The sequence below is a fragment of the Convolutriloba macropyga genome, chromosome 5 (assembly GCF_964194025.1).
Source record: "Convolutriloba macropyga chromosome 5, txConMacr16.3, whole genome shotgun sequence".
Classification (NCBI taxonomy): domain Eukaryota; kingdom Metazoa; phylum Xenacoelomorpha; order Acoela; family Convolutidae; genus Convolutriloba; species Convolutriloba macropyga.
In genome coordinates this window covers 1,800,710-1,823,788 of record NC_134472.1, presented here as the reverse complement: position 1 = coordinate 1,823,788, position 23,079 = coordinate 1,800,710, and the positions used below count along the sequence as shown (strand labels likewise).

At 38.4% G+C, this 23,079-nt stretch overlaps 2 protein-coding genes across 2 annotated transcripts in view; one reads left to right on the top strand and one right to left on the bottom strand.

Annotated features, from left to right (window-relative positions):
* LOC142339039 (calcineurin B homologous protein 1-like) overlaps positions 1-23,079 on the bottom strand; it is a 416,603-nt gene that overhangs the window by 391,233 nt on the left and 2,291 nt on the right. The gene's annotated exons all lie outside the window — the stretch shown is intronic.
* The window catches only part of LOC142339037 (uncharacterized), a 35,468-nt gene continuing 23,596 nt past the window's right edge, over positions 11,208-23,079 (top strand). Inside the window, exons 1-2 of the mRNA XM_075388688.1 lie at positions 11,208-11,602; positions 11,784-11,959. Of these exons, the coding sequence (XP_075244803.1) occupies positions 11,236-11,602; positions 11,784-11,959 (543 nt within the window). The 5' untranslated portion in view covers positions 11,208-11,235. The remainder of the gene's footprint in view (positions 11,603-11,783; positions 11,960-23,079) is intronic.

Here is a 23,079-nt window from a genome sequence, read left to right as displayed (position 1 = left end):
CTCCACAACTTGGTCACCCATATTCAGTTTATCGTGCACATAGAATTTCACTGTTGTCAATGGTCGAGACTTCTCAATCGCTGAAACAGCTATCGGCACTATTTCAGTCTTGACATCTTGGGAGCCATGGATCCCTGCTATTGATAAGGACGCTTTTCGGCCTTGAAGTTGAAGATTAGACACCACTGACTTGTCTACAAATGAAATCGAAGATCCTGAATCACACATTGCTGGTACATTTATGCTTAAGTCTCTGTTTGTCAGCTTGATTCGTACCACTGGGAGTCCTCCTTGGGTGATGTTAGTTGCTACTGCCGTGGTAGCGTCTGAGACATTCTTTGTAGTACCCTTCTTGGGTAAAACGCTGTCCAACAGTCTGTTGTGTCGCCTTCCACAGTTGGGTACACTAGATGTCCTGCTTTTGCAGTTCTTCGACATGTGATCCGGTCTCAAACAATTGAAACACTGTCAGAACTTCTGGACGTGTTCTCGTCGTTCATTTAATTTCATTGATTTGATTTTTTTGCACGTCCAAATGAGGTGTTGTCCTTCTTTAAAGGGACAATCAAAAATCTTGTGTTTGCTTGACTCTTCAGCTTTTGAAACAAAGGGACTCGTTTTCGGTTTATCACGGCTTTGAAACCTATTTCTGTCAAACGACGAGTTTTTCTGCGCAAACAGGTTCTCATAAATTACTGCTTTGAAGGCAGGCCACTCTTTGAAAATAATCAAGTTGCTTCCCAGTAGTCGACGGTCTTGCATATGCTGCAACCACTGTTCTCTCAGTTGCGGAGAAAGTTTTCTGGTTGTTGAACTAGCCCTCCTTCTGATTCTAGGTCAGATGTGTATCCAAGTTGAGTCAAGGTGTTCAACACATTTGCAACCAGATTTGCAAACTTCACGATGCTCGTAGAATTGTCGTGCCAAATTTGAGGAGGAGTGTGTATTTTCTTGAATTGTGCGTTGACTATGAAATCTAACCTGCCATACTTCTCACCGAGTTCATCGCAAGCATGATAGTAAGATTGTGAGCTGAATCCCATTCACGATATTGCTGCTTTTGCTTGACCCAATAGACTGGTCTTCAGTTATTGCGTCTTTTCCGTTTTGCTGATTGGCTTTTGATGAACCACAATATCAAAAAGACCTGACCACTCTGGCCACTCCAGTGGATCTCCTGAAAACTCTGTCAGTTTTAGTTTTGGCAAGCAACTGGCACCACTGTCTGTTACTGGTTAGTAAACGACTTAGGGACTGATTTGATTCTTTGTGCTCCTGTTTCTGCTCTCGACAGACCTGTTTTGCGAGTTGTTAATGGTACTCTGACTCCTGTTTCTTTCTTGAACTGCTGACGTTCCCTGCTGGTGAAACGTCGTCCTTGTCGACGGTGCTGGTGGGTCCGTTATTCTAATTGATTTACGGATTTCTGGTTTCTTGAGAATGCTCGGTTCTCTCAGTTGCGTTGAGAAAATTCCTTCACCCGGTTGGAACAGCGGGGTAGTTTTCGGGTAGGTGCTGAAATGTTTGTCAACTCTGTCCTGTGTGACCTTCATTGGAGGCTCGATAGCAACTTTTGGAGATAGTGGCCGTCTAGGGACAGACTGTTGAGCAAAAGATTCTGCCCACCCTGCTGTTCTTTCTTGATTGCGTCTTGATACAACAATTTCTAGCTCATCTGTCACTGATCCAGATGCCCTTGGGCTTCGTTTGGTCAGCTCAAATTTCAGACATCTTTGTTCTTCTTCGGCCGCTGCTTTCCTTCTTTCATTTGCAAGGGCTCGCTCATGCTGCCGAAGACGCAATTCGTCTCCTTGTTGTTGCATCTTTAGACGTAACTCCTGTTCTTGTTGTTGTGGTTGTAAGCGTAACTCTTGTTCTCGTTGCTGTTGTTGTAACTCTTGCTCTCGTTGTTGTTGTTGTTGTTGTAAACGTAATTCTTCTTGCTGACGACGAAGTTCTATTTCCTCACGCTCCTGCTCCAACTCCACATGCCGCCCTTGCAGTCGTTGCTCTGTTTCTTTAATAGCTCTTAAGTTTTCGAGCTCCATTTTTTCGATCTGTCGCCTTCTTGATGACCGCGAGTTGGCGTTGCTTGGTTGTTTTTTGCTTTCTTGTGTATCAGAATGCCTGGAAGAGACCTCCACCTCCACGTTCCCCTCAGCGTTTTCTATCGCTCCATTTCCTAAATCAATTACAGTCTCGTTTTGGTCTTTATCACCAACCGATGTGGATGAAACTAACAATGTTTGATTTCCACAATCTTTGCTGTGCCTGTAGAGCTTGATCAGGTCTCAATAGTGACTCCTAATATTACTGAAATCTACAAACTCTCTGGCGCGAACTTCTGGTGGCCCTGACAAAAAAGTTATCTTCAGAGCAAAAGTTCTCCGTTTTAGGTACGCTAAACAATCCAATAGTCGATGACCTTGTGTTGAAAAAACTACTTTGTATTCACTCTCAACCTCCGCTTGCTTATTGTTTTTTTTTCCAAAGCAGGACCATGTTGGACTCAATCTTCTGGTAGCAAACTGGTAGGAAAGAAAGTCTTTGAAGTTTAGAAACATAATCGAGATCAGAAATAATCCATCTGAAAACTCTTGACTGAAATTTCTCCAGCTTGCGCATATAAGTTATTGAAGGCTGTCATACAGAACAACCGTAAAGAAGGATGGAGAGGACGAGGCTTTGATACAATAAAAGTTTCCTCCTTGGTGAGATCGTTAAAGGCACATTTCGCTTTATGAAATAGAAACTCTTTTTGCATTTATCTAATTTTGTATCAATATGACGCTGCCCGCTCAAATTACTCGATATGGTGAAGCCAAGGTCTTCAATATAGTCAAAATAATCCAGTGCTGTCTCACCAAGTTTTAATACTTGCGAACGGTCAAAATTGAAAGGTAAAATTTTACATTTAGACGGATGAAAATTCAGGCAATTTGAGCTGACCACTGCTGTAAGGCGTTAAGGTCTTGTTGTAAAAGTTGTGGCTCGCAGCATGTAAAAATTTTCAAATCATCAGAGTACAAAAAATACAATCCATGTGAGATTACATTTGGCATATTATTGATAAATAACAGAAAAAGAAGCGGTCCGAGGACACTGCCTTTGGTACACCAGATGTCACATTCCAAAAAGGAGAGAAAGTGTCATTCACTTTGTCGCAATATAAGCGATCAGAAAGATAAGACTCAAAAAGTACCAAAAAACGAGAACATAAGCCAGAAAATTGAAGTTTAGACAGCAATAAGTGATGAGGAACAGTGTCAAAGGCCTTCATATTGTCAAAATAAACTGAAAGTGCAGGAGAGCTATTGTCTTGAGATTTATAAACAATATCTAAGTAATCAATCATTTGAGTTACACTGCTCCTTATTTTCATGAATCCGTATTGCTGTTTGCAAATTAAAAACTTCACCTTTGGATAAAAAAAATCTAACAAAATACGTTCAAATAACAACGAATGTTTACATAAAATACTTATTGGACGATAGTTTCTAATCAAGTTCAGTGGTCCTGTTTTATGTAAGGGCGTAATATACGATAAATTCCATAAAGAAGTCCAGGTGCAATTTTTGGTTACCCAGTAAAAGAGTTGTTGAACTGCTGGAGATAAAATAGCTGCACACTCACGAATCATCACAGCGCATTATTAAGGTTCTCATCTCTGTTTCTCAAACCGTTATGTTGTCTATACATAACTCTGGCAACAATTCATGAGACGCCGGCACATCGTATTAAATTTTTGGCGAAAAAACGGAACCAAGGAAAGTATTAAAACCATTTGCGATCTCAGAGCTAGAGGACAGAGAAATTCCGCTATAAGACATAACAGAAGGTAAAGACTTACTGAAGCCAAGTGTTCTCAGCAGCTTAAAACAGTGAAAATAAAATCAAAGGTTGAACTTTTCAATGTAAATTTGCTTGTCCAATTCAATCGACTCGTTAAGAGACTTATTAAGTTCTCTTTGTTTTAGTGAGAGCAAAAGTGTCCAGTTTTTTGAAAGCTTACGGAGGTTAGTCTCTTTCTGATTCAGGAGAAGCAATGTATGCGAGGCGAAAAATATTGGCGCATTACGTCGCTTAGCTCTTTTCATTTTGAGACTTTGACTAAAACTTTCTTGCAGATAACAATACCGCTGCTCAGGATAGTCAAAAGTCTTGATATCGTTGAAGCTTAGAAATTTGAACAAGTTAGAATGATAAAAGTTGAAAGCCTGTGCATTGAATGACGAGTGTGAAAAACCTGATTTAAATCTAGCATCAATCAGATCGAAGTTACAAGAAAAGAAAATCGAGTAATTATTGGAAAAAAGTTTGGTTCCAATAGATACAGGTAATTGATCCACATTAGACAAGATAAGATCCAACGCGTTGTGACCTTTGCGAGTGGGACCACCAACAAAATGATCCAAGTTAACTCGTCCAGTAAATCTAAAAATTTAACCTCCTGAGAGTTAATCGATGTAGGTGTTTTCCAATTGATGCCGGGAAGACTAAAATCACCGAGCACATAAATATTAACTGTTGTCGTAGGCAAATAGTTGCTGACCAAACACTTGATTTTTGCTAGGTATTCATTTAGGCAATCAGTGAACAATTCCATGTTGAAGTGAAATGGGGATCCGACTGGGGGTTTGTATATCAAAATGAAAAACGACGGTATGCTATCTAGAAGACCACACGCAACAGAGAAAGGATATTGTGGTAAATTAACATCAATTATTTTTGTTTGGATGCAATTAGAAGCAGCAATGAGAACACCTCCGTGTTCCCATTTGCTGCGATCTGAACGTGCCACAACAATGAAATTAGATCCGAGTATTATTTCTGATTCAGAAATGCTTTCAGAGAGCCACGTTTCAGTTAAAAATATTAAGGAAATTAATGCTGTTGTCATTATTCTAAATAATTCTTGACGTTTAGAAAAGCTGCAAATTGAATGACAATTGAGAAGCATGCAGTTGGCTGGCGTTAGTCAATTACTGCTCATTTCGACTTCACATCCTTGATAAAAAAATTTTCAATTTCTTTATCCGAAAATCTTCTTTATTTTTTCCTTCCTGATGAATCATATGGAAGCGTTTCCCGAGGACATCTTTCTCCTTCTGTCTTTCAATGGAAGTCAGAAACTTCTTAATGTATACAGATTTTACAAAATTTTGCAAGTAGTGACTTCTAGCTAGCAATTTTGAAGGAAAAGGGGATTGGAAGTTGTGATAAGTATAGGACGGCAGTTTCGCTTTTGTTTGTTCAGGGGATTGACTCTCTTGCCAAGGCTTCTAACACTTGATAAATTGCCGTCGCAAGCTAACTCCATATGCGATATTATGTTTTTGAGTTCCATCGAGTCCTTCTCGATTTGCTTCAAATACGAGTCTTCAGATTCAGTAACACCACTTATGAGAAATTGCAGATCAGCATTTTTGTATTGAGCGTTTGAGCGACCTGAACTAATGTCAGCGTAGGATGGTAAGGTCTCCTTAACAGCTTTCTTGACGTCATCGTATAAATGACTAGTAATAGACTCTTTAACAGCTTTAAAAATTGGTTCTGCAATTGTTGATGTAAACTTGTTACTTAGAGAATCAAATAAGCCATTCAACTTAGCTTCGGTTTTTGGAGAAGTGAAAATGTTATCATTCTGCTCGACACATGAGTCACAAATCCACACACAGTTGCGTTTAGCTCCAAGCCATTTAACTTCCTCCTCTGAGAGGTGAGCACAGGTACCGTGAAACCAAAGTTGACGCGGGGCAGCCATGGTGGCCCCCAGTCTCATTGATTTCTGGAAAAGCTTATCACCAAGATATATCAATTATCTCTAACGATATTTTTGGGTGGACCTACTGTCAGGACGTCCTACCTCGACACTGTAGTCAACACCCTTCCTCAACCAGCTTAGTTCCTCTCAATTTATATTATGTCATTTGTATCTTTCATCTCTCTATCCCTATGATCAAAATAGTTGCGGCAAGTTCCCTTCATCATTCCATCAACAAGTTAAAACCATCAGAAGAAGAGAAACTTTCTGACATTGTTTACTCTTTCCCTGGCCTTAACCGAGACCCAAACACGTCAAAATTTGTTACGATTATCTTACGTCAGCTCCTTTGAGAAACCGAAACACTATTTTTCGGCACGATCTTCTGAATAATACTTTAACCTCTCATCCCAGGAAGAAAATCACCCCTCAAACGGTTGACGAATTGATCGAAACTGTGAAGACTATTCCCAACCTCTTTTGTGTCGTCACCTGCCAACGCGAAGGAGCGCCGTATATCTTTGACAAACTTGTAAATGCTCTAAAGAGTTACGTAATCGACGTGACAAAGGACATCATTAGTGCCTCCGAACAAACCGACGAGTTGGTATTAGCAGAACACCGAGAGCTCCATCAACAACCAGACGTGGAACTGCGAAGCCTGGCATCAGTACTACACTACAACACTGACATCAAGCGAATCTTCAAGACACGTGGTACGAAGCGACGATCGGCTGGTGAACGACGGGAAGCCAAACAAAGAAGACTCTAGATCAGAGAGGCGTGCTTATTGAGTCTTTCGCTATGAGCCCCTACTAGTTCTTGTTCATTTGAAAAACTGTTAATCTTCTAAGGCACGCTTATTGAGTCTCTGGCTCTGAGCCCCTGGAAGATGTCTAAACACAATACCCGCCATCGAATGAAGTTAACCTCCAATTGTTGCTCTACATGTGCCGAGAAAATTCCAAAAAATGAAAGCTCTTTTGGTTGACTCTTTTGTGGACGTCGAATTCACCAAACAGAGAACTGCACAGGCCTAAGAGAAACGGCAATGAAAGGAGTCTTGGCCCTCGGTAAAAATGCCCTACTGCTTTGTAACGCTTGCGTTGTAGATAAACGCCAAGAAAAGATTACCGACGCACTTCAAGAGCATGCGACGGTAAAAGAGCGCCAGGAAAACCAAATGAAAAACCTTGAGAGCGAAATGACTGACCTCAAGAAAGCTGTCTCTGAGATCAAGTCTTTCCTCACAAGCAAGCCCCCCATAGAAGCAGTCCCCACTGTTGTACCAACTCCAAAACTTGAAGCGCCACAGAAACCTGTTTTAGAGATTGACGGTATAGGAATACGTGGAATCCCTGAATCAAACGAAAAAGAAGCTAGATTACGTCAGAAACATGATCTTGCCCAGGTTCAGAAGTTACTGGCGCAAGTCTAGGTCAATGCGGATATTGGAGATGTGATACGTTTGGAGCGGCACGAGGAGGGCAAAACTAGAACAATAATTTTGAAGATTCCAATTGCCTATCAACGACAAATGATTTTACATTCTGCGAGAAAACTGAAAACTTTTGGCAAACCTGTGTTTTTGAGACGACAACCAACAAAATAAGAAGCTGATCGTGAAAACCAAGCTTTAATGCGAAGACGTGAACTGATCAATGATGGCACCGAACCAAAAAATCTTCCAGTTTGTGACGGAAATTTGTTCAACCGGCAAGGCACAAAATGGATCAAGGAGAAAACATCCTTTTGACTAACCACTTTCCTCAACATTCTTATCTACAATGCCAGAAGTATATTCGAATATGACCGACGAACCTCTTTCTAAAATGCCATAGCAGTAGTAAATCATTCCCAAATCATTTGCCTTACAGAAACGTGGCTGACTGAAATTGTCAAAGACAGTGCAACTTTCCTCGCCAATTATACAATACACCGAAAAGACCGACCAAGTGCAAAGGGGGCTAAAAAACACAGTGGTGCACTCATAGCTATTGCTCAAAACATTCCAAGTTGTAAAATTGTCTTAAGTTTCAAAGAATGTGTTGTTATCCGGTTGCTGACGAACAAACCTATCATAATCTGCTGTCTTTACAGTGCGCCGCGCAACATTCACTACACATGGTCAGTTGCTGATTTCTCACAACTCTTGACCTTTTTGAGGTCCAAGCAAAATGAATATGGAGCTGTCTGTTCATACAATGCTGGGGATATAAATCTGACCTGTACCCACTGGCCTTCGATGACCTCGACTTAGTCCGACGAGCAGATAATACTGAACGAGCACTTCGACTTAAACTTTCAAAAACTAATTCGATCTCAAGAAGGAAAGTTGTGTGACTTTGTCCTATGCAACAAACCCCAGACTGTTTCAAGCATTGTTCATGACCACCTTTTTTTGAAGCATGTTCAGAAGCGGTCATATGCCATTTCACGCCAAGGTCTTCTTTGCTATCAAGCTATCACACACACAACCGTCAAAACTAAAGCAGAAGCTCGACTTTGGAGCCATTGCATATAAGAAAGCTAATTGGAACAAGATAAACGAGTTTTGTTGCTCAGCATCCTTTTTTCCTTGCTGTTTGAGCAACGTAGACTTGATGTTAGATCTTTGGTACCAATGGCTTCATGAAATTCTCCAAGATTTTTTACCTATCATCACAAAACACAGATTTGAACACGCGCCCTGGGTCAGTCATGGATCGTCTCACCTGATCAAAAAATTGAATACCCTTCAACTAAAGCAGCAACGGAAACCAAAGACCACAACTAAACTCAAAATTGAGCATGCGCAAACGAATCTTGCTCTAGCACTTCAACACGACCAACAAGAGCATGAACTTCGACTCTTCCAAGATGGCAAGTTTACTGACATACAACGCTATTTCAAGTCTGTCACCAAGTCAAGTTCTGTGCCGACCGAAATCTTCCTGAATCACTGATCAGTTACTACTGACGTTGCTAAAGCCGACCTGTTTAACAACTCCTTCCAGTCAGTGTTCACAGCCTTAAAGAGTCAAAACAGACAACAAGAACGTTGTAATTCAGTTGAGCCACGTCTACTTCACTACCGAAGAAATCCAGAGCTCACTGCCGCATTTTGATGTAAACAAAACCGAAGGACCAGACAGGATAGGGAAAGCGCTCTTAAAAAACTTCCACAAGTCTTTTCTAAAATCGCTTTGTCTACTCTTCAATTTAATAGCTTGCAAAGTTCATTTCCCAACCAAATGGAAAGTAGCTGAAATTGTACCAATCTATAAAGATGGTGACAAACAGGACGCCTCTAACTATAGATCAATCAGCCTTCTGTCTGCAGTGTCGAAATTGCTAGAAATGCTCATCTTCATTAAACTGATTCCAGTAGTCAACCCAACCTTAAATCCCGCACAGCATGGTTTTAGCACAGCATGGTGATCGAAACCTAAGCGATCGATCACAACAAATCTAATAGAGTACTTGCATGAAATCTTCAGCTGCTTGGACTCCAACCCTTCCTACCTCAGGACCTTTTATATCGGTTTACAGAAGGCATTCGACAAAGTCTTTCACGATCTACGTTTAGACAAACTATCGGCGCTTGGCATCGGAGGAAACTGCCTAAGTCTGCTACGAAGCAATATGTCAAATCGGAAACAGACAGTTCGAATAAGTAGTACAACCTCAAAATAACTTGATGTCTTTAGCGGCGTCCCCCAAGGTTCCATTCTAGGCCCGCTGTTCTCCCTAGTCTTCACAAACGATTTGCCGTCGTGTGTTATGTCAAAGACTTTTGGCTATGCGGATGATTACAAAATTGTAGGGACCAATACTGTGACGCTCAACATAGATGTCAGAAAACTGTGGAGGTGGTGCGAGGATAATCTGATGTCAATGAACCTGACGAAAAGCAAGCTGCTGTGTATTAAAGGCTCTGCGCAAATATCTCTGCCCAATTATACCTTCGAGCCACTCAATCGATTAAAGATTTAAGCCTCTTTGTTACTGAAAAGAACCGAAAAAGCCTTGAATCCATTGTTTCTGCTGAAACGAAACCTTTGCAAGGCAAATTTTGCAACCAGGAAAAATGCATGTTTGCTACGTCGTGCCAATTGTCAGGTATGGCGCGGCCTTGTGGAAACCATCAAATGGCGATTTAACTTTACTTGAAAGTGTTCAACGAAAAGCAATGTCCTGGATATTCAAGACCAGCAACAGCGTCCTCTCATACAAGGAAAAACTTCAGAAAATCAACATCTTGCCACTGTCTCTATATCAAGAACTTCATGTCGTGTTATTATTTGCAAAAATGATATCGGGAAAAGTTGATATAGACTGGTAAAGCCATGTCACTCTGGCTGAGGTGGGAACCCGGAGAGCCCAAGTCACTAGAAATTTTATCTGTAAGCAAATGCGGTTGCAGAGGAGTGAGTCAGATTTTTGGTACCGAGCTTGTCACCTTGCAAATCTGTTCAACGATTATTTCAAATATGATATCCTCCTTGATCGAGAGCACAAAAGCAAACTCCTGGAACTCTACAATCGGTTCTTCATATCGCGCTGCAAGGAATCAGACCCTTGCACTTGGCGTCTCTTGTGTGGCTGCAATAACTGTAGAGACTTGAAGAAACTCATCTTTACGTAACCAACAATAAATTTTGAACAACTCAATAACCGGGTTTTATGCGAACTCGTGGATTACTTTGTCCTAAATCCTTTGTTATTATTATTATATTATTATATGTTTGTATGCATTCAACTTATACTCGAGTTCTTTATTTCCTCCATATTGTCAGAAATCAAAAGCTAAATTAATTATTATTATTATCATTATTATGACTTCGTGGATATGCCACTGGGATGTTATTCCCGCTGTTAGGTTCTAGGATGTGCACGACAGTTTTCACAGATACAAATGAATGTCCATGTGCAAGGATTCTGCTCATTCCACTTCCTTTCCAAATAGCTCCACATGTATTCAATGAGTTTCCTCTTCAGTTGCTGCTCACAGAAGAAGTCCATCACTTTCTGGATGACGTTCACTCGGAACCCCGTTCTGTACCAGAAGTTCAATCTCTGAACCTCATATTTGGCCCCTCCCCAACACAGTGGATATTGGTCGGGGGCTCTCCCAGCACTAGATCTTCATAAAGCATTTCGTTGTTTAACCAATTTTAATAGACAATGCTAAAAGCGGCTATTTGATTCAACTTAGATCAATTACCCTCGATCCATGATGTTTACTTCTCTTTGACGATGCTATGAGCATGTATTTTTGGGTTAAATTTACATACGCTTCTGTGATGTTTCATAGTGGGGGCTCTGTTCCGTCCATTGGTTGGATCACGCCCCCGTTTTATTATTGTTTTTATAAAGCATTTCGTTTTGTTCAAATCTATCAGTAAAATGATATTAAGCAAACATCAGCTGAGAAAAATGTTTTGTGCATTTTTTCAGAACTGATATTGTTTGACTGAACTCTGTTAGCTATGACGTCATCACGACAATTCGGATCGAAGAAAGCCGCTGTCGGTAACACATACTCTATTTTTACTCCGACAGGAATTGTTACTCGGTTGAGCGATACTGTCGACAGCACTGTTTTTGCTATTGACAAACAGTCAGCGTCGAGTCGATCCATTTTAACCTCTACTTTTTATTCCCTTGTTTTGGGCATTCCTTTGAAAATGTGCAGATTTGTTTTAACGCAGATGGAAACGCTTTTGGGTGTCAAGCATAGACCCATTGTGAGTGTTCAAAGAAGGTCGCTAAAAACTCGCAGGTCTTCAAGTGGACGAAAATCAACTAGCGACAAAATGAACGACGAATGTTGTGATCACGAAACAAGCCTCAATGGTGAGAATCAGTCGAACAATTTAACTTTTTTTATCAGTAAAGTTTATGTTGTTCGTTATACGTCTCGTACTTTTTATCGTTCTCATCTCACTCCCGGTCTTTGAGTTTTGAACATTATGAAAAAAGTTGTTAACTTCAATCGCGGTTGTGTCATCAGAAATGCTTTTTTGTTTGCTTTAAGGATCTGCTGTGAAGTTCGACTTTAAGAATTCGCCTGATGCCAGTAAAAAGATGTTGAATGTTATCTCACCAAATAAGCGCAGAACGTCCGCTCTTATGTCGCAAAATGAGTCCACAATCGATGAAGAGGAAGAAAAAGACAGCTCATGTGATGAAGATTCATCTGACGATGAAGTGGTTAGTCATTTATGTGTTACAGCTGGTTGCACTATATGCCAAGAATAAGAACATGCTAATAGAACGGTCTCCTGGTGATTTTGTTAAGGAATCTCATGTCTTGCTCTGGAACGAAGTTTGAAGCAATAACTGTAGACGTGTGTGTCTATTGTAATGCAAAATTTTCGCTTAACGTTTTTGCGCTCTTGTTCTAGAACATTTTTTTACCTCTCAAGTGACTTTTTGACGCTTGTCTTCTTCATTGTTGACAAACTTGTCTTGAACACCAATTGATCTCACTCCGAAGTAATGTTTGTTATTAAAATAAAAACGATTTTAAGAGGAATTCACAAAGGACTGATAGCCGAGTGGTTAATGCCTCTGGCGAAATTCAGGAGGTCGGGGTTGGAATCCCTCCCCGTTCCAATTTTTTTGCACCCATGAAGAAAAATTTAAGCTCCACTCTGTAGTAAATCCCCCCCCCCCCCCCCCGCCGCAATTTATCCGACTTTAGCCGGTTTGTTTCTTGAATTTCTTTTTTGGTTGTTTCCAGAACGCAATGTATTTGAATTGAGCCGATCAGACCATGTTTGCGATGCGCGTAGCTGAACTTGCAAGGATCTGATGAAAGCTTGAAAAAAGAATTGAACATTAAAAAAGGTTATGCTTTTCGCTGTTTCCTAAAAAAATTTTTTAGTTAACTAAGAAATTTGCGAACAATGTTTGGCTATAACTACTAATTTGGCCATGCCTCAGCGGCTCGTGAGACTTGATATGAATCTATCACAACCGGACAAATTATTACGGCCGAACATAATTAAGTCGAAGCTTCTAATAACACTACTTTATTTATACAGTTCAGATTTCGGTCATTTTCTCGTCTCGATGAAATCTGTCGGCCAATTGGCGTGTCTTCTAATTTGTCTGTCGGCTAATATCCCTAGCGCCGGATTATGCCTTTAATAAATAGCTAAAGCTATTTGCGCGAAATGCCATGCCTAAGGCGTATAACACTTAGTTCAGTTTCACTTTGATTGTTGGAATTTTTTTAGTTGTTATTAATTTGGTTTTGAGGATTTTTGAAATATCCAATTGATAGGTTTAGTAATTTTTTGTTAGATTTCAAGTTCTCTCTTGAGTACATCAATTAATCCAATATTCGAAAATTTTGATTTTGGCCTTCGTTTTCCGATAAATCAGAAGAATTGCTTGTTAGTTCGCGCTCTTAAGATGTTACTAATTGTTTCTGCATGTAAAAATCCTTGTTCCTTTTCAAGTTTTGTTTTTGATGTTTGTCTATAACTACTAACTAATCTGCTGTGAAGTTCGACTTTAAGAATTCGCCTGATGCCAGTAAAAAGATGTTGAATGTTATCTCACCAAATAAGCGCAGAACGTCCGCTCTTATGTCGCAAAATGAGTCCACAATCGATGAAGAGGAAGAAAAAGACAGCTCATGTGATAAAAATTCATCTGACGATGAAGTGGTTAGTCATTTATGTGTTACAGCTGGTTGCACTATATGCCAAGAATAAGAACATGCTAATAGAACGGTCTCCTGGTGATTTTGTTAAGGAATCTCATGTCTTGCTCTGGAACGAAGTTTGAAGCAATAACTGTAGACGTGTGTGTCTATTGTAATGCAAAATTTTCGCTTTAACGTTTTTGCGCTCTTGTTCTAGAACATTTTTTTACCTCTCAAGTGACTTTTTGACGCTTGTCTTCTTCATTGTTGACAAACTTGTCTTGAACACCAATTGATCTCACTCCGAAGTAATGTTTGTTATTAAAATAAAAACGATTTTAAGAGGAATTCACAAAGGACTGATAGCCGAGTGGTTAATGCCTCTGGCGAAATTCAGGAGGTCGGGGTTGGAATCCCTCCCCGTGCCAATTTTTTTGCACCCATGAAGAAAAATTTAAGCTCCACTCTGAAGTAAATCCCCCCCGCCTGCCCCCGCCGCAATTTATCCGACTTTAGCCGGTTTGTTTCTTGAATTTCTTTTTTGGTTGTTTCCAGAACGCAATGTATTTGAATTGAGCCGATCAGACCATGTTTGCGATGCGCGTAGCTGAACTTGCAAGGAGCTGATGAAAGCTTGAAAAAAGAATTGAACATTAATAAAAGTTTATGCTTTTCGCTGTTTCCTAAAAAATATTTTTAGTTAACTAAGAAATTTGCGAATGCGATTGACATAATTCAAGGATGCTAGTAATGAAGCGTGTTTGGAAAGGTTCCACCCATATTTAAAGAAAAGTTAATTTTCTGTTCGCTCTCAACTTTTCGCAAACAGCGAGCTTTTTCTAAAGTGTTCTTCAGTACATGCATAGGAATGGATTATGCCGTGTCCGGCCAATCGGCCGACATACACATTAGCTGGCACACCTTTTAGCCGACACTTAAGCAAATATAGCTACTCGAAAACCACAGCTAATGATAATTACCCGCGCACTAATTGGATAAAGTAGCGTCCTTTAGTTATAAAGCAATGTTTGGCTATAACTACTAATTTGGCCGTGCCTCAGCGGCTCGTGAGACTTGATATGAATCTATCACAACCGGACAAATTTTTACGGCCGAACATAATTAAGTCGAAGCTTCTAATAACACTACTTTAATTATACAGTTCAGATTTCGGTCATTTTCTCGTCTCTATGAAATCTGTCGGCCAATTGGCGTGTCTTCTAATTTGTCTGTCGGCTAATACCCCTAGCGCCGGATTATGCCTTTAATAAATAGCTAAAGCTATTTGCGCGAAATGCCATGCCTAAGGCGTATAACACTTAGTTCAGTTTCACTTTGATTGTTGGAATTTTTTTAGTTGTTATTAATTTGGTTTTGAGGATTTTTGAAATATCCAATTGATAGGTTTAGTAATTTTTTGTTAGATTTCAAGTTCTCTCTTGAGTACATCAATTAATCCAATATTCGAAAATTTTGATTTTGGCCTTCGTTTTCCGATAAATCAGAAGAATTGCTTGTTAGTTCGCGCTCTTAAGATGTTACTAATTGTTTCTGCATGTAAAAATCCTTGTTCCTTTTCAAGTTTTGTTTTTGATGTTTGTCTATAACTACTAACTAATTTGGGCATGCCTCAGCGGCCCGTGAGACTTGATATGAATCTGTCCCAACCGAACAAATTATTACGGCCGAACATAATTATGTCGAAGCTTCTAATAACACTACTTTAATTATACAGTTCAGATTTTAGTCATTTTCTCGTCGTCTCGATGGAATCTGTCGGCCAATTGGCGTGTCTTCTAATTTGTGTCCGCTAATACCTCTAGCGCCGGATTATGCCTTTAATAAACAGCCAAAGCTATTTGCGCGAAACGCCATGCCTAAGGCGTATAACACCTTGTTCAGTTTCACTTTAATTGTTGGAATTTTTTTTAGTTGTTATTAATTTGGTTTTGAGGATTTTTGAAATATTCAATTGATAGGTGTAGTAATTTTTTGTTAGATTTCAAGTTCTCTCTTGAGTACATAAATTGATCCAATATTCAAAAATTTTGATTTTGACCTTCGTTTTTCGATTAATCAGAAGAATTGCTTTTTAGTTCGCGCTCTTAAGATGTTACTAATTGTTTCTGCATGTGAAAATCCTTGTTCCTTTTCAAGTTTTGTTTTTGATGTTTGTCTGTGACTACTAACTAATCTGCTGTGAAGTTCGACTTTAAGAATTCGCCTGACGCCAGTAAAAAGGTGTTGAATGTTATCTCACCAAATAAGCACAGAACGTCCGCTCTTATGTCGCAAAATGAGTCCACAATCGATGAAGAGGAAGAAAAAGACAGCTCATGTGATGAAAATTCATCTGACGATCAAGTGGTTAGTCATTTATGTGTTACAGCTGGTTGCACGATATGCCAAGAATAAGAACATGGTAATAGAACGGTCTCCTTGTGATTTTGTTAAGGAATCTCATGTCTTGCTCTGGAACGAAGTTTGAAGCAATAACTGTAGACGTGTGTGTCTTTTGTAATGCAAAATGTTCGCTTTAACGTTTTTGCGCTCTTGTTCTAGAACATTTTTAACCTCTCAAGTTACTTTTTGACGCTTGTCTTCTTCATTGTTGACAAACTTGTCTTGAACACCAATTGATCTCACTCCGAAGTAATGTTTGTTGTTAAAATAAAAACGATTTTAAGAGGAATTCACAAAGGACTGATAGCCGAGTGGTTAATGCCTTTGGCGAAATTCAGGAGGCCGGGGTTGGAATCCCTCCCGGTTCCAATTTTTTTGCGCCCATGAAGAAAAATTTAAGCTCCACTCTGAAGTAAATCCCCCCCGCCTGCCCCCCGCCGCAATTTATCCGACTTTAGCCGGTTTGTTTCTTGAATTTCTTTTTTGGTTGTTTCCAGAACGCAATGTATTTGATTTGAGCCGATCAGACCATGTTTGCGATGCTCGTAGCTGAACTTGCAAGGAGCTGATGAAAGCTTGAAAAAAGAATTGAACATTAAAAAAGCTTGTGCTTTTCGCTGTTTCCTAAAAAATATTTTTAGTTGACTAAGAAATTTGCGAATGCGATTGACATAATTCAAGGATGCTAGTAATGAAGAGTGTTTGGAAAGGTCTCCCCCATATTTAAAGAAAAGTTAATTTTCTGTTCGCTCTCAACTTTTCGCCAACAGCGAGCTTTTTCTAAAGTGTTCTTCAGTACATGCATAGGAATGGATTATGCCGTGTCCGGCCAATCGGCCGACATACACATTAGCTGGCACACCTTTTAGCCGACACTTAAGCAAATATAGCTACTCGAAAACCATAGCTAATGATAATTACCCGTGCACTAATTGGATAAAGTAGCGTCCTTTAGTTATAAAACAATGTTTGGCTATAACTACTAATTTGGCCATGCCTCAGCGGCTCGTGAGACTTGATATGAATCTATCACAACCGGACAAATTTTTACGGCCGAACATAGTTAAGTCGAAGCTTCTAATAACACTACTTTAATTATACAGTTCAGATTTCGGTCATTTTCTCGTCTCGATTAAATCTGTCGGCCAATTGGCGTGTCTTCTAATTTGTCTGTCGGCTAATACCCCTAGCGCCGGATTATGCCTTTAATAAATAGCTAAAGCTATTTTCGAGAAATGCCATGCCTAAGGCGTATAACACTTAGTTCAGTTTAACTTTAATTGTTGGAATTTTTTTAGTTGCTATTAATTTGGTTTTGAGGATTTTTGAAATATCCAATTGATAGGTTTAGTAATTTTTTGTTAGATTTCAAGCTCTCTTGAGTACATCAATTAATCCAATATTCGAAAATTTTGATTTTGGCCTTCGTTTTCCGATAAATCAGAAGAATTGCTTTTTAGTTCGCGCTCTTAAGATGTTACTAATTGTTTCTGCATGTAAAAATCCTTGTTCCTTTTCAAGTTTTGTTTTTGATGTTTGTCTATAACTACTAACTAATTTGGCCATGCCTCAGCGGCCCGTGAGACTTGATATGAATCTGTCACAACCGAACAAATTATTACGGCCGAACATAATTATGTCGAAGCTTCTAATAACACTACTTTAATTATACAGTTCAGATTTTGGTCATTTTCTCGTCGTCTCGATGGAATCTGTCGGCCAATTGGCGTGTCTTCTAATTTGTGTCCGCTAATACCTCTAGCGCCAGATTATGCCTTTAATAAACAGCCAAAGCTCTTTGCGCGAAACGCCATGCCTAAGGCGTATAACACCTTGTTCAGTTTCACTTTAATTGTTGGAATTTTTTTTAGTTGTTATTAATTTGGTTTTGAGGATTTTTGAAATATTCAATTGATAGGTTTAGTAATTTTTTGTTAGATTTCAAGTTCTCTCTTGAGTACATAAATTGATCCAATATTCAAAAATTTTGATTTTGACCTTCGTTTTTCGATTAATCAGAAGAATTGCTTTTTAGTTCGCGCTCTTAAGATGTTACTAATTGTTTCTGCATGTAAAAATCCTTGTTCCATTTCAAGTTTTGTTTTAGATGTTAAGTTAACAGTAAGAAGGAGCTTCCTATTGTGTGTTACGATTGAATTAACCGAGGCAAACTTGTATGGTTGATTCTATATTCTGTGCTTTTAAATCAAAGTTACAATGTTCAAATATTAAAAACTTTTTTCATCTATTCTCGGTTTAAGCTGAAAGAGGATAAAAAACTTCTGCATTCATTGTATCACTATGTTAACTATAGTGATAATCATGATAAGCTCTGAAGATCTCATTTGAAGCCCTTTACATATTTCAACAATAAATAAAGAGAAATAACCTGATTCTTTTTGCAATTGAGCTTTTTCAAATGTAACAATAAGGGCATATGATGTAACCACCTAAGGTGCATAAATTCAATTTATGCTTCTTGTAATCCAAGAACGTTTCATTTTAGGCTGGTTCAATTTGTCATTCAATTCTAACGTGTTCTATTATACCGTTTTCAGGGGAAAAAGCAAAGAAACAAATCACAAAAATGGCCATATCTCGAAATCTAGATGGCTCTGGGGATCAAATTTTCACACAAGAATTTGGATTCTATTTTGAACATCCTGTAGCATGCAGGCAAGAGTCCTTTTTTACAAGACATATTTATCGATGGTAAAAAGGATAATTTGGTACATTCCCACTAAAAGCGCAGTTGATCAGGTCATTATTTCCAATTAAAGAACTATCCCGAAAATGATAAACAAAAGCGCTGATTTGGCTGGCTGAGAAGCCTTTGAAATGTTTTGGTAGCATATCTGCTGATAGAAGTGTTATGTAATATGCAAATCTGAAGTATATAGAGTTTCTGTTCAGTTTGGTTCTACATAGTTTAATCATCAGACAACGTTAATATGGACTTCTGGTGGAATGATTATTTGTTTCATATTCGAACAAAAAGTTTGAATATTGCTCGCAATTGTGCCCATAAATGCAACTCAAGACAATGTTAAGGATCTCATGTATATGTTTTTCAAAAACACTGAGCTTCTTATGTTTAACAAGTCGAACGAATGATCTTTTTTTTTTCGGAAGTGTTTCAGTTTCAAGATTTTTTGTATCTACGAAATGCGCGGAGGAGCAGCAGCATCCATAAACCAAGTTTCCATATTGAATAATTGATTTGACATTAGTTTTATAGTACAGCATGAGATCCTTGTTGAGAACAAAATGTCAAAGCTTCGAACTTATCCCACATTGGGTTCCTAACCTTTTCTTAACGTAGTCTACGCTTGAAACAATTGATAGCTTAGAATCCAGCCTTATTCATAAATACTTACAAACAGGTTCACATTGAGCAATCAATTATAAAGGTAAAATGGGAAAATATTGGAAGCACTAGTTCATATGTCCATGCAAATTGTTTTATATACATTAAAAACTAGCTTATTGTCGTTCAGCCAATTTGTCACAGAATTTTGGTTTCTTTGCAATACTGTTGGGTGTCAAACCCCAAGCCAGACAGATTCTTGTCATGTGCAAACAGAAACACGTCAACGCTGTCGCATCACAACGGCAGTTCATTTATGTAAATAAGAGAGAAAAGAGGACCAAGAACGGACTCTTGTGGAATGCCACAAGACGTTTCACGACAGCCGGACGGCTAACCCTAGAATTCAACCTTTTGCACTCTATTAGATATTAACTTCTGAACCATTTAAAGGCATTTCCATGAATACCATAATAAAGCAGTTTTTCAAATTTTTTTATGATCAATATTGTCAAATGCCTTCCTTAAATTAAGACAAAAAGTTTGTAGATGCTTTGTTTCTTGATGTCTCTGCCTCTATCAGTTTTGCCAATGCGTCTATATAACTATGTGGAATCCGAATCGTCTGCTATAGAATAAATTAAAATTTTCGAAATAGTAATATAAACGGTTGCACATGACCTTTTCAAATATTTTACCTAAGACCATCAGTAGAGAAATGGGCCTGTAATTGTTTTCATCTAATTTTGAGCCAGATTTGTGGATTGGTATCACCTTTGCCCTTTTTAAATCTTTCCGAAAAACACCTTGTCTGAACGACATAATCAAATAAGTGAGATATGGTGTAATTACTCCCGCAATAACTTTCACCAGAATGTTGATTAAGTGAGCATCTCTTGATGAGCTTTTTTATTTAATAGGTTTATTATTTCCAAAATTTCTAATTCGGTTGTCAAGAACATGGAATATGGCCATTCTTCAGGGAGAATCTTAGGAACATTTGGGAGGTCCCTTTCAACTTTCACCAATCGATCTTAAATATTCAACGCAGTGTATTTGAATTGAGCTGATCAGATCATGTTTGAGATGCGCGTAGCTCAACTTGCAAGGAGCTGATGAAAGCTTGAAAAAATAATTGAACAAAAAAAGTTTGCTTTTCCTTGTTTCCTAAAATTTTTTTAGTTAACTAAGAAATTTGAGAATGCGATTGACATAATTCAAGGATGCTAGTAATGGAGAGAGTTTGAAAAGGTTTCCCCCATACTTAAAGAAAAGTTCATTTTCTGTTCGCTCTCAACTTTTCGCCAACAGCGAGCTTTTTTTAAAGTGTTCTTCAGTACATGTCTAGGAATGGATTATGCCGTGGCCGGTCAATCGGCCGACACACACATTAGCTGACGCAACTTTTAGCCGACACTTAAGCAAATATAGCTACTCGAAAACCAAAGCTCATGATAATTACCCGCGCACTAATTGGATAAAGTAGCGTCCCTTAGTTTTAAAACAATGTTTGGCTATAACTACTAATTTGGCCATGCCTCAGCGGCCCTTGAGACTTCATATGAATCTATCACAACCGGACAAATTATTACGGCCGAACAAAATTAAGTCGAAGCTTCTAATAACACTGCTTTAATTTTAGAGTTCAGATTTCGGCCATTTTCTCGTCGTCTCGATGAAATCTGTCGGCCAATTGGCGTGTCTTCTAATTTGTGTGTCGGCTAATACCCCTTGCTTAATTGCACCAATATTCGAAAATTTTGATTTTGGCCTTCGTTTTCCGATAAATCAGAAGAATTGCTTTTTAGTTCGCGCTCTTAAGATGTTACTAATTGTTTCTGCATGTAAAAATCCTTGTTCCATTTCAAGTTTTGTTAACAGTAAGAAGGAGCTTCCTAACGTGTGTTACGATTGAATTAACCGAGGCAAACTTGTATGGTTGATTCTATTTTCTGTGCTTTTAAATCAAAGTTACAATGTTCAAATATTAAAAACTTTTTTCATCTATTCTCGGTTTAAGCTGAAAGAGGATTAAAAACTTCTGCATTCATTGTATCAATATGATAACTATAGTGGTAATCATGATAAGCTCTGAAAGTCTCATTTGAAGCCCTTTACATATTTAAGCAGTAAAGAAAGAGAAATAACCTGATTCTTTTTGCAGAGAACTAAATAAAGGAATAGTCTTTTGAGTTGTTGAAGTGTTAGTTTTCACAATTGATCTTTTTCAAGTGTAACAATAAGGGCATATGATATAACCACCTCAAATTCAATTTAAACATCTTATACTCCAAGAACTATTCATTTTAGGCTTGTTCGATTTCTCATTCAAGTCTATTCCGTGTCCTGTTATAGTTTTAAGGGGGAAAAGCAAAAATAATCACAAAAATGGCCCTATCCCGAAATCTAAAGGGTTCTGGGGTATCAAATTTTTACACAAGAGTTTGGATTCTATTTTGAACATCCTGTAGCATGCAGGCAAGAGTCCTTTTTTAGAAGACATATTTATCGATAGTAAAGAGGAGAATTTGGTACTTTACCCACTAAAAGCACAGTTGATCAGGTTAATTATTTCCAATTAAAGAACTGTCCCGAAAATGATAAACAAAAGCGCTGATTTGGCTGGGTGACAAGCTTTTGACATGTTCTGGTAGTATATGTGCTGATAGAAGTGTTATGTAATCTGCAGATCAGAGTTTCTGTTCAGTTTGGTCCCACATAATTTAGTCTTCAGACATTGTTTATATGAACTTCTGGTGGAATGATTATTTGCTTCATATTCGCGCAAAAAGTTTGAATATTGCTTGAAATGGTGCCCATTAATGGAACACAAGACAAAGTTAAGGAGCTTTATGTTGTTCAAAAAAACTGAGCTTGTTATTCTTCTCAACAAATCGAACGAATGATCTTTTTTTCCGAAGTGTATCAGTTTCAGGATTTTTTTGTATCTACGAAATGCGCAAGAGCGCGGAGGAGCAGCAGCGTCCATAAACCAAGATTCCATACTGAATAATTGATTTGACGTTAGTTTTATAGTACAGCATGAGCTCCTTGTTGGGAACAAAATGTCAAAGCTTTGAACTTATCCCACATTGGGTTCCTAATATTTTCCTAACGCAGTCTCCGCGTGAAACAATTGATAGCTTAGAATCCAGCATTATTAATAAATATTTGCAAACAGGTTCACATTGCACAAACAATTATAAATGTAAAATGAGACATTATTGGAAGCACTAGTTTCTATGTCCATGCAAATTGTTTTATTTACATTAAAAACTTGCTTATTGTCATTCAGCCAATTTGTCACAGAATTTTGGGTTCTTTGCAATACTGTTGGGTGTCAACCCCAAGCCAGACAGATTTTTGTCATGTGCAAACAGAAACACGTCAACGCTGTCGCTTCACAACGGCAGTTCATTTATGTAAATACGAAAGAGGACCAAGAACGGACTCTTGTGGAACGCCACAAGACGTTTCACGACAGCCGGACGTCTAACCCTAGAATTCAATCTTTTGCACTCTATTAGATAATAACTTGTGAACCATTTAAAGGCATTTCCATGAATACCATAGCAAAGCAATTTCAAAATTTTTTCATGATCAAGAGTGTCAAATGCCCTCCCTTAATCAAGACAAAAAGTTAGTAGATACTTTGTTTCTTGATGTCTCTGCCTCTATCAGCTTTGCCAATGCGTCTATACAACTATGTGAAATCCGAATTGTTTGCTATAGAATAATTTAAACTTTTCAAAATAGTAATATAAACGGTAACACATGACCCTTTCAAAGATTTTACTTAAAACCATTAGTAGAGAAATGGGCCTGTTATTGTTTTTATCTAATTTCGAGCCAGATTTGTGGATTTGATTGGTATCACCTTTGGCCTTTTTAAATTTTTCCGAAAAACACCTTGTCTGAACGAAATAAACAATTTAGTGAGATGTGGTGTAATTACTGACGCAATAA